The 12,335-nt window shown below is 41.2% G+C and overlaps 1 protein-coding gene across 3 annotated transcripts in view; it reads left to right on the forward strand.

Moving 5' to 3' along the window:
- Positions 1-9,188: 9,188 nt before the first annotated feature.
- The window catches only part of LAMA2 (laminin subunit alpha 2), a 336,497-nt gene continuing 333,350 nt past the window's right edge, over positions 9,189-12,335 (forward strand). For all 3 annotated transcript variants that reach the window (XM_068184425.1, XM_068184426.1, XM_068184427.1), the window contains exon 1: positions 9,189-9,478. In XM_068184425.1, the coding sequence (XP_068040526.1) occupies positions 9,394-9,478 (85 nt within the window). In that variant the 5' untranslated portion in view covers positions 9,189-9,393. The remainder of the gene's footprint in view (positions 9,479-12,335) is intronic.

A 12,335-nucleotide genomic window follows, 5' to 3' on the forward strand; every position in this document is an offset into this window, starting at 1 on the left:
TTCAGGTCCTTTGAGACGAGGAGTGACATCATTCCAGCAGGACACAGTGGCAAGAGAGAGAGCACTGTGATTCAAGGACTGACTCATTGTCCCCTGCAGCTCAACAACATGGGCCTTCCATCCATGGAAGGGGGTTGCAACCTGCTTTGAATCCTAACTTGGTGGTACAGATCTTCCTGGGACATCCCTGGAGAGCCATAGTGGGCTGAGCCTACTCAGGTCACTTTCCTGCTGCATATAGCATTGGAACCCCTGTGCCTGTTCTCCTGTCAGTGGTTGGGAGCAGCATGAGGGGGCTGCTCTGCAAGCAGAGGCAAACCTGAAGCTGAGGATGACACCAAGGCAGGGAGAGCAGCAGCCCTGATGAAAAGACCCTAGTACCTGAATGAGGAAAGCAGATCAAGTCTGGTGGCTGGACATGGCCCAGTGATTGCCAGTCTATAGTGCTCAGACAGCTCAGGGATCAGGTCAGAAAGTCAAGTGTGTGGATTGGAGGCAGAATCAGGGAGGTATGAACAATCATACTTGCAGCATGACTCAGGCACAGAACCAGGATGATAGCCTGAGCTTATGTTCTGGTCTGGAGAATAAGGGGAAGGCTCCCCAAAGCAGCTTCTCATATATCTCCTCAAAGCCCTTAATGTATCACAGCTGGTCCTGAGTCCAGGCAGACAGACTCCTGGGATGGGGGAGGATTCATGCTGGTAATTCCCAGCTGTCCTGGAAATTAACTGATTTAGTTCATTTTGGAGTATGAACCCATTTTATATTAACATGAAGATTAGGAAACCGAACTGACTTGGCAGAGTTCTGTATGTATGCCTATTCTGTATGCATACATATCCTACAGGACATCCTAAACATTACTGCAGTATGCTCTGCCATAGCAGTAAGGGAGCAGTAATCTCCTCTTGTAGATTTGAGGTCGAATTTAATTTATGTTTTAACATATTCAATTGGGTTTTTTTGTTTATATATCTTTAATACTCTGAACTGGGAGACTCTTACGTATTTTTCATAAACAACAGATTAATCTTGATAAATCCGTAGTGATATTTTCTTAAATTTATAGTAGAATAAAATCAAAATATGGAGCTAGGAAACTGCTGCCAATATAAATTTATTAACTTCCTAAAGTCTGAAATTACAAGCAATTTTCAAACAACTTCAAGGTTTTTTTCAAATTTCCCTTTGGTAGATTTAAAACAATGGTATTACTAAAAAATTAATAGTATGAAGAGTGTTTGTGAGAGATATATATCATTAATTTACATAGATTAATGAATGCCTTTCATTAAAAAGTAGTCTTTAATATCCAGCAAGTATGTATATATATATATATGTATATCAGCAGAAAATTAAAACCATATATACCAACTTTTAGAAACATATTTATATGTACACATTCAATATTGTTATTTTAATGTTATATTTAATGTTATTAAAGCATAATGCATGGTTTTAATATTAATTTCATATGTATTTTAATACTTTATTGAGTTTAATATTCCAAACACAGCAAACAGTTTATGCCAAATACCTCATTATCCATTTGTAAAAACAAGTATCTTGTAGTTGCAGTAATTGGATAAGAAGATATAAAATACAAGTTTGAAAACTAGTTATAAGGGGAATGGCTTGCAATACATTACCTAAAATATGCCAAGGAAAACTAATTTTTTCTACCTCTTTGAATTTATGAGAATCTACTGATTTTCTTATAAGATCATTCACAATTTATGAAGGAGCGAATCATATTCTTGGAGCAACAGCAAACATGCCAAACACGTATCACAGGCAGAAATGTTGGTTGGATGAGATGTTCAGAGGTCCTTTAGTCCATTTTGCTACTGGATACCATTTGTTTGCCAAGCCATCAATTATGACATTTTGAGTCTGGCAGTCCAGCTAATTCTCAGCCTATCTAACAGTTGATTCATCCAGGTCATGCATCTTCTGGTTCCCAGTGAATTCCCTGCAGGAGATGATGTCAAAAGTCTTACTAAAGGAAGGTATATTACATCCAAAAAAAAATAAGAGCAAAGAATAGTAAAAGGTACCTCAGTTGCCCAGTGCATACCAGTTATACTTAATTGTGTTTCTCTTATAGATGTCAAACCATTCCTTCCTTTTTGTAAACAATAAAGCCAGTGCCTAAAAGTGAAACAATTGCATGCGCAAATGAACTCTCCACAAAGCAACATGGCAGAGAAATCAAGTAACGCTGTCTCAACATCTTTGGGATAATACCCTGAAAATACAACAAAAAATAATTTCTCATATAAAATATACAGAACTCTATTGTCTAGGTCAAGTGAAAATCAATTTGATGTGTTATTTCTGTAAGGAAGAAGCAGATTTCAGAGCAAGTTCTAATAGTCTACAATGCTGGACTGAGGACAAGAGCCTTCTGTTCTTCTGACCACCAAGTTACCAGCCCCATATAAAATGAATCTAGGGATATATCTTGTTTATTGTAGTCAAGCTGTCAAGCTAAAGCTTGATGAGAGGTATCTGAAAAATATTCTGTTTCTTGTCTATAAATATAGGACAAGATCAACTCTTTCATTAGCAGTTACTTTCCATATGCATCTTTCTTCCTATGTTTTACTGGTTCTGTGCAGAAGTGGTATTATTTTGGATGCCTAGAACATGTGTAGTACTTGTATTGTGTACATAGTTCTGCAGGCTAACTGATGGCAGGTATACCATGAACAAAAGTTTTTGGAGTTCATGACAGAGATTAGTTTTATTTGACTAAAATAATCGTCCAGCCAACAGTAATACAGTGAGCCTATCAATAAAGATTGTGCAATTGGATATTTATTTAAATGAAAGATGATTGTCTAATCTGGCCTTTTAAAATTCTTTTTAAAAATATGATTTCATAGAATAAGCAACTTCCTAATGGCACCAAGCCACAATTTCTCTCTGAGGATGTACACACATGTTAGAAACATCCCTTAATTTTACACTTTAAGATTATTAAAGGGAATGTATTCTATCAATACAGAAGTTGACCCTTAGACAGATGTTTTGGTAGATGTACACAAGCGCATCTGCTAAATAGCACATGATATACTCTTCTCTCAAAGAGGAAATTGTATTCAAAATTCTTCCTTTTATATATTTCCAATTTCTAGATTTTCACATTTTTTTCCTTCAGAAAACCTAAACTCAAGTGAGTCATAAAAATCTATTCTTCAACTACTTCTAAGAACCCAGTTTTAAGGATGCAGATAGATCTGGAGGCTTCTTTATTGATTGGAAAATTATGCTACATCTTAAATAAAGAAGTGCACTTATGATCATATATACAAACACGTAATCTGACAAAAGTGTGACCTTCACTGCTCCTTTACAAAATTCTCCAGGTTTTCCTAATGAACAAAGTGTACCAATTGACTTTTTATCAAAATAAGGAAGAATACACTAACCATCTGTCACTGTGCAGAGCAGCTGCATGGAAGAAGTCTTTAATGAAGATCTCTTGCTTGGCCCTTTCTGTTTAGTGCTTTGGAGTAAATCAGCTGAGAAAAACTCAACAGCAGTTCAAGAGATCCAATGTTTTCTTCTTTCCTGAGTTTCTGCCTTCCTTTTCCTTTCTTTCTTTTCTGATAATTTCCTTTCTAGTTAGTCACAAGCTTCTCTATTCTAAGACACAACCATCATCAGCTTCTATTACTCTGTGATACAGAGTTCTAAAAGCCTTGATCTAGAAACATACCAAAGATTTTTCCTCATCAAACCACAGTATAGCCAGCTCAGTAAGATGCAATCATGTGGGCAACTATAACCCTGCAGCTGATTACATTGATTCTAATGGACCAAACTCATAATTTCAGATGTCTCCACGCCTACCCAGGTGTATGGGAGGTGTGGGGGATTGTGTTGACTTTTGGATAGTCCTGTATGGTTATCTCCTTAGGGTCATGATGATTTCTGGTGTTGTAAAATGTAGCAATATTGATGACACATTTTTCTTTCATAAATTAAGGCATCAGTCTCAGAGAGGAACGATAAACTTTGTTTAGCAAAGTATTAGGAAATGAAGAAAACATAATAAAACTTAAGCAGAGAAGCCAAAAATTTAGATTTTACCAGATAAAATAATATGGTTTTCAAATCTACAGCAGATCAACAGGAATGGCAAAACAAATTCAAAAACAAGCTGAAGAGTTTACCAAAAGGTTTTTGGAGGATAGAATCTTTCCACTATGAAAGAAGGAAATCTAATGCCTGTATGCTTGAGGATATAAAATGGTAATCATGTAGTGAACTGATCCTAGATCTCAGATTACTGTACCAACCTGCTTTTGCTAGTCTCTGGGTGTGATGTCATTGCAAAGAGGAATATCACCTAAGCAACCCTATAATGCTAAAAAGCTTATAGCTGAACTGTGTAGATGGAAACAGATGGGGCAGTATCTGGAAATTTTATTTGTCAGATATCGCCCATCTGTTTCTCTCCCTATCTGCATGTTTTGCAGTAATATCCATTTTTAGGAAGGCATGTCAATCTAATTCTACAGAATTGGTTTAATCTCATGCTTTATTATTATTTTTTAATTTTTATTTTTTACGATTCATTAATGGCTGGCAGTGAAACATAAAACCCACACTAGTGATTCAGCCAAATAATTTTCATTTCCATTCCATGAGAGGCAAAGTTATACTTCAGGGCAAAATTAGTAGATGTTAACTTTTCTTATTAATTGGATCTAGCAATTTTGACAGTTTCTCACACACAACAGACTTCCTAAATAAATGAATGGTAGAAAATATTTTAAAATGCATTCTAAAACTGAAACAATTATGTGTCACTTCAGACTAAGCTCTAGTTTCTTTGTAATGAGTAGTTATTAAAATCAGTAAGCCCTTTTTAGCAGCTATCTGATTCTCTGAAAATAGAGCCACAAAAGGCTTTGCATCAGGCATAATATTTATGGAGAGTACATACAGACTTTGTTGGTAAAAACTAATTATGGGCTGAGAAACTCTATTTGTTTCTGCTTCATATTCTTAGGTAAACATAAGATTACATAATGTCAGTGACATTGCTCTTCTATTTTCACAGGATCAAAATTAAAACAAAAGCCACTTAAAATAGCAGCATAGGCATAAAGGAAGTTATTAGAAGTCAAGACCAGAAATAAATGGCACTTCAAATGGCCCACAGAATCCAATATCAGGCAAGACCATGACTCTTCTCTGTTCCTTATGTGTAAGTACCAATACAGAGGTACTAACAGATGAGCATTTAGCTTTTATAAGAGTTAATGATAAATAATGACAGTAAGTGGGTTGGATGTACTAATTAATCTAATTACAGGGGTGGTGAGCAAGGCATAATGGAGGGGTTGAAACAAAATGAGCTCTGTTCTGAAATGAGCTCCATCCTGATGCCATGTGTAGCTCATCAAACTGTAACAACTCTGCTCTTGACTCTAGCTTCCTCAGAATGCAGGGACTGTGGTTGCTGTCATCCTCTCTTCACAGTCTTTCTTGACAAATTATAGTTACCCTCTCTTTATTACCTAGGCCCAGGCCTATCCTATCCTCCCCCTGTTCTTTTGATTATTTTTCCTTTCTTTCCCCCTTAATTTTACAGGATTGCTTTCTGACCTGCAGCTATCTGCATCAGCTTTTAAACTGACAATACTCGGTGACCCTGGCAACAGAGGGCTGCACAAGAACAGTTTTCTATCAGTGTTAGATTTGCTCTTTTCTTCATGTGTCCTTTGTCTACTTTGATCTTTAATTCTGGTCTCTACTTTGATATTGATTCCTAGTCACAGATCTCATTTCTTTATCCCTTGTCTGTCTTTTAACTTGTCTTTTGCCAGCCCCTTCCCTAACAGCTGCTTTGGGCAATCACAAACCTGGCATGAGGACATCCTGGTTCCTCCTGACTTGGGTCCAAATCACAGACTGTGTCTCACCTTGCCTCTAAACTGGGTTAATTCTTTGATTCTTGTGGTTCACATACTTCAACTCATTCTAAGTGCTGTATCTGAATCTTCTCTTAATCCTGTAAAGCTTGTTTTTAATGTTTATTTTCTTTATCCTTTGATTGTAGTCCACTTAACACAGAACAGGGTCGCGCAGGTTATCAAATCCATTCCTCCTGCCTTTTGCAGGCAAGTTTGTCATGGAATTACTTTCATAAATCTGCCAAGGTCTACTTATAAATTGATTATTTTTTTCCCCTCTGCTCTCCTAACAGAAGCTGTCTCCACACCTTATGATTAGAAACTATCTTCCATTTTCCAGCATATAATGATCCGTATCTTGCTTATGCTCTTTTCCTTTTATGACAATTGCATCCATTAACATCTCTGTTACACTTAGAAATGTCTCACATCTTATTTTCCTAGGTTAAACAAATCAAACCTTCTAATCTGTCTCAGATAAGCTCTCCCTTCCCCAGAGGCCTCTGCTCTGTTTAACTCTGAATAAATTCTTCTTGAACATGCGTGATCATAATTCCCTGTGATATCCTAGGTGGGATGCAGCAGTGTTAATTTTCATATCTTCACTGGAAATATTTTCCCTGATGCTAGGCTTTATGCATCCTAGGCTTTATTTGCTTATTTCATAGCTGCAATATTCTGGTGACTCAAAAATGCCCTGTGACTCACTGACTTCCATCGAGGAGTTTGAGGTTATATTCTTTATTGATCATTCTCATAAGAAACTGTCACTGATAGCCTGCCACTGATATTGGCATGACATAGGATCTTATAGCATTTAGGATCTTCTGATTTTTTTATACTTGAATCATTGAGAATAAAAATTGTAAAAACTCACAATGTATATTTGTATACATAAATGCAAAATTGCAAAATATGCACTGGTCCTCCCAATCCTATTTTATCAGCAGAATTCATTTAAAAGCCCCTCTCTCTAATGCAAAGTGGTTAAAATATGGTCATATCGGTTCCCAGATGAGTCCTTATCTCATTTTACTCACATCCTCCTCTCAGCCCAGCAGTTCCATCCTCAGTACAGACTACCATTAATGCCCCTTTAGCCACTGCTATAGCTGAAAAACTTCTTATCTAGCTTGTCATGGCCCTGGGTGCAGCTACAGGCTCTGCTACAGGCTCTGCAGCCTTGTCTTCTCACTCCTATGGGTTTGTCTGCCTGTGCTCAAGGCCACTTCTGACCTGGCACAGCCATGTAACCTTGTGTCAGGCAGTGGTGACACATTTGATGTAGGAGGAAGAGCTTGGAAAAACTTTGTTGGCTTCTCTCTGCATTTAAGGAGTGGATGCTGCAATTAAGTTCTAGCCCTTGCCCCAGTCCCAGCCTGTTTTACATTGAAGATACACCTGTGCATCGCTTTGCACCTCACTGATCCTAACCCTGATTTGCAGACTTGATCTCAGATCCGTCTCCTGCCTACGAACTTGTCTGCAGACCTGTAATTTTGTTTGATCCTTGTTATTACCCTCAGATCTGTTCCTTCTGTATTTAGAGACCACAGGAGGACACTGCCCTGCTTACCTCAGTGGCGTCACTTCATCTTCTAATGTGCTTCGTTTTCTGGAGCAGCCGTCTCTTGCTGCTTCTTGATACAGCTTGGCATTTTATGGTATGAAATTATTTCATGTAGTTCAAATGTGAAAAATCATTGAATGAGTCAGCAGGCCTTCCTGGCATCTCTTGCCTCTTGGTGTCCCCAAAGTATTAAAAGTTTTTATCTCTGGCACACAGATAGTCAGTATTGGCTCTGACCGGTGATGAGGTACCTGGGTATGCCAGCAGTGCTGCTAAACTGAAACTAGGCTGAATTCTCACAACATATCCTCACATTAAAGACTACACAGGCTCAACAGCAGGATAAACTGATTCAAATAAAAGCTCAGGTAAATAATCTGTTGTATTTAATACTGTTGTAGTATTGATATTTGGGGAAGTAGGGACCCCCCTACAACAAATCTCCTCTTGATCTCAAATTTATGGAGATCACAAGTCATAGAGACATTTTCATCAGATCTGATGAGACCTTAACACAAAGCAGCAGAGGTTTCCCCCTTCAGGTCTCTACTTCACAGTTTCTACAATCTGCTTCTGGAGTAGTACCTGAAACTCAACCGTGGCACTTGCAGCTTTTGGAGCCCTGGAAGGAATTTCTCCAGCTGGAGGAGTATGCAACCCATGCTAGTATGGCTTTTATGCAGCAGTTGCCACTACGCTTGACCAAATTCAACCAATAAATGTGTCAAACCTATATTGATGTAGTCAGAGCCCTAAGTAAGAAACTGGCACTAAATACTCCAAATTACTGACATATACTTGGGTTGGAGTGTTTATCAGTTGTACTTAATTCATTAGATTATTCCTCTTGCACATATACACAATTCCTTGCAGTCAAAATTTTTGCATGAAGGGAATTGCAAAGAGAGAAGCAGCCAGAACAAAGTAGTGACTGTTACTGCTTGTAGGGAAACACTTTACAGAGTAAATAAATATTGATAGTGATAAAACTGTGGATAGAGGCGTAAACACCATCTCCTTCTCTGTCCCTCCCAGTTCCCTGATGCCCATGACGTCCCTTCTCTGTGTGCTCACACATAGGCTGGGAGCCTTGCTGTTCCATGATGAAACCTGGTTTTTATAGACTTTTTTAAAGCAATTGTTTTTTCAGAAGAACAATGCAATAGTTTTTAATCCAAATTTTACTTTATTGCAAGGTTAATTTTTCCTTTATGCAGTAATATGGATTTTTCCCCTGTCATACCTGGCTAGTGCTGACATACCACTCCCGGGCACAGCAGGAAAAATGTGCCTGACTCCGTCGCAATCCTCGTTTCCCAAGTGACTTCTCAGAAAGCTATTCCCCGACCCCCCCCGTCGGATAAGCTGCCAAAGGCTAATCTAAATGGCCAGCACACTTCCAGGCGAGAACGCTTCCCGGCTCCGAGCGGCGGCCGTCGGGCAGGCACGTGCTGCCCTCCTCGCGCGGCGCCTCGTGCCCGCCTGGAGCCTGGATCCTGGAGCCTGGATCCCGAAGCCTGGATCCCGGAGCCTGGATCCCGGAGCCTGGATCCTGGATCCCGAAGCCTGGATCCCGAAGCCTGGATCCCAGAGCCTGGATCCCGGAGCCTGGAGCCGCGCTGTTCCCCCGGCCCAGCGCCTCCGGGCCGCTCCCGACGCGCGGGGCTCGGGGGCTCCTCCCGGGCCGCGCTCCGAGCCCTCGCTGCCCACCGGCCCCGCTCGTTCCTCCGCGGGCCGGCGGCGGGGCGGGGAGTGTGTGCGGGGGGGGCAGGGGTGTGTCCTGCTCGCCTGCTCCCTGCCCGGGGCACCGGGGTCTCCTCTCCTCTCCCGGCGGCTGCGGCTCACTCGGCTGGCCGTCCCGCGGCGGGACGGGTGGGCTGCCCGGGAGCCATGGCTCGGGAAAGTTTGCCGCTGCTCCTGCTGCTGGCGGCGCTCGGCAGCCGGGGCCAGTCGCCGCCGCCGCCGCCGCAAAGAGGTACAGGGGAGCGGGGAGCCCGCGCCTCGCCCGCCCGGCCGGCCGGGACCGCGGAGTATGCGGAGGGGGAGGCGACCTCACCACCGGCTCGGGAGTCCTTGTGGTGACGGGAGGGACGAGGGGACAGGGACCGAGCATGACGAGTGACCCCCAGCCTGCAGAGAGGGGACTCGGCGGGCGGCACCACCGCTGGTACCTCGGGTGGCCGGGCCGAGTGGGGGCCGCTGCGGGGGCTGCGCTTGCGGGGCCGGCACATCCCGCCTCCCGCCGCAATTCCCGGTCCCTTACACAAGCGCTTAATGGCCCGGTTCGGAGCAGCGCAGATGGGCAGCGCTGTGCCTGGACGCGCAGGGGGAAATCACGTAGGTCTGGGACCGCTGGAGGACGTGACCCCGTCCCCGAAGCGTCACACGGCGTTACGGGCTGGTCTGCTGGCATCCCTCCTCCAGCCGGGATGTGCCCGTCTGCTGGCATCTCTGTGACAGGGGAAGCTTGATAGGCTGTGTTGAAACACGTGTGGGCTGCCTGTACTGCTTTTAGTTCAGGTGGCAATTTGATGCACTTAGCCCGTCACAAAGCTTTCCTGTTAAAAACGAGCCACGACGGGAATGGGAACGGAATCAATTGTATCCTGCATGGGTAGTAAATGTCTTAGACATACCATTATCATGCATTTTACAGTGTTTAGGTGTGTTGACACTACAAGGGGACTTTTTTGTTTGCTTTTTCAGTTAGTGTTCTGTGGAAAGATCAAAAAGGGTGTTGTACAGGTATGGGAGAAATAAACTTTAGTCAGTTTCTCAGCTCTCATAGGAAATCCTTAAAACCATTCTTCAGCCCTCAGTATTCCTTCTGGTGCTTACATTTGTGCCATTTGTACTCTTAACATTTTTAGCCTTGCTGAGATGAATTCAGTTAGAAGATACTGTGGGTGTGTCAAAATAAAATTCATTCAAGCCCCTGGATTAACAGCTGTCTTTCCTTTGACCTTGATGTCTCATAATAGGGTGAACACTATGGATTAGGGATTCTTACCATTCAGGGTTTACTTTGGAAAACATGATGCACTGACTCCTTAATATGAATTTTGCTGTGTGAGAATAAATGGCAGTTGATCAAATGTCTGTGTAGATTAAAACTCATCCAGAATTAGACTGTGTTTAGATGATGACTTACTGGTAAACATTGAAGATTGGGATTTTAAAAGTAGAGCATTTAAAGTACAGTGCATAATGCATCTTCTTCTTGCTGATTCTTTCTTCTTTTTTTTTTACCCTAATTAATTTTTTGGCTAATATTGATGTGGCATTTCTTTTAGCATTCTCTCTCTCTCTTTCACACACAAACATATACAGAGACACTTTTAGAGAATGTCCTTTTGTTTATGCAGTATCATGGTTTCCTTTAACCTCAACAGCGAAGTGACATGTTAATTATTTCCCTTTTAAATTAGAAGTGGGTGTGTTTGGTGTTCATCTGCTGCATCACTTATAATATAAGTGAGTTCTGGTAATTCCATGAAGAATCCTAGGACTTTTAATTAAATGTTAATGTAGTGATGGGGCCTGCTAAACTTAACAGTTGAATTCAAGTCCTGGCCTGCCATTTACTGTCTCCTAAATTTCTTTTTAAGATCTGTTGCAGCTGCTAGGAGGTGCTAGCACTATGTCGATGTCACTGTGTTGTCCACTACAGACAAAGAGAATGAACTCCTCTGTAATGCAAAAAGTTAGGAAAGTCTGACTTCACTGAAGTCCTGGGGGATTTTTAACATGTACAAGAATGTTACTGGACTCATGGTTTGTATCTTTAGACTTACAGCTTTTGTTTTTTGATTTAAATGTTATTTGGTAATAACCATAACGTTGGATGCTTACTAATTGTTAGCACCAGTTGGATGTCTGTGGACAAAATTATGTAACGGAGCTGCAACACTTTGAAAAACAGTATTTGAGACATCACAATGAATTCCCATGTTGTTTTATAGAACAGAACATTTCAAGAACATTTTGCACCTCAAAGATGGGAACAGTCTGTATTTCTTTTTTTGTTTCTGTTCTTGTGGGTAATTTTTTTTTCTTTTTAAGTTGTTAGAAGACTTATTGTGGTCAGAAACCTGGAGTTAATTTCAAGCAGTTTTTTGTTATTGTTGTTGGGCGTTGTTTTTTTCTTAGCTACACATTGTATCTGTTCTGTTGTTGTTTGAACACTAAATAGTCATGCAGAATTTCTGTCATGGTTTTAATCCCAGCCATTGACCAAATACTACACAGCCCCATACTCCTTCAACTCCTTCAAGTCCCAGCAGGACTGGGGAGAAAATCAAATCGGTAAAAGCTGGAAAATTCCTGGATTGATATAAAGGCAGTTTAATAGGTCAAGTAAAAGCTCTGCAGGCAAACAAAGCAAAACAAGGAATTAATTCACTGCTTCCCATGGGCAGGCAGGTGTTCAGCCATCCCCAGGAGAGCAGGGCCTCATCATGCATAACAGTTACTTGGGAAGACAAACACCATCATTCCAAACATCTCACGTTTCCTCCTTCTTCCTCCCACTTTATATACTGAGCATGATGTCATATGGTATGGAATATACTTTTGGTTATTTGGGGTCATCTGTCCTAGCTGTGTCTCCTCCCAGTTTCCTATACATCTCTGGTCTCCTCATGAGCATGGCAGTACAAAAAGCAGAAAAAGCCTTGGCTTTGTGTAAGGCCTGCTAAGTAATAACAAAACCATCTCTGTATTATCATCACTGTGTTCAACACAAATCTAAAACACAGCCCCATGTGAGCCACTGTGAAGAAAATTAACTCTACCCAAGCTGAAACCAGTGCAATTTCTCAGAAAATGGAAGA

Source organism: Anomalospiza imberbis, chromosome 3 (assembly GCF_031753505.1).
Source record: "Anomalospiza imberbis isolate Cuckoo-Finch-1a 21T00152 chromosome 3, ASM3175350v1, whole genome shotgun sequence".
NCBI classification, from domain to species: Eukaryota; Metazoa; Chordata; class Aves; order Passeriformes; family Viduidae; genus Anomalospiza; species Anomalospiza imberbis.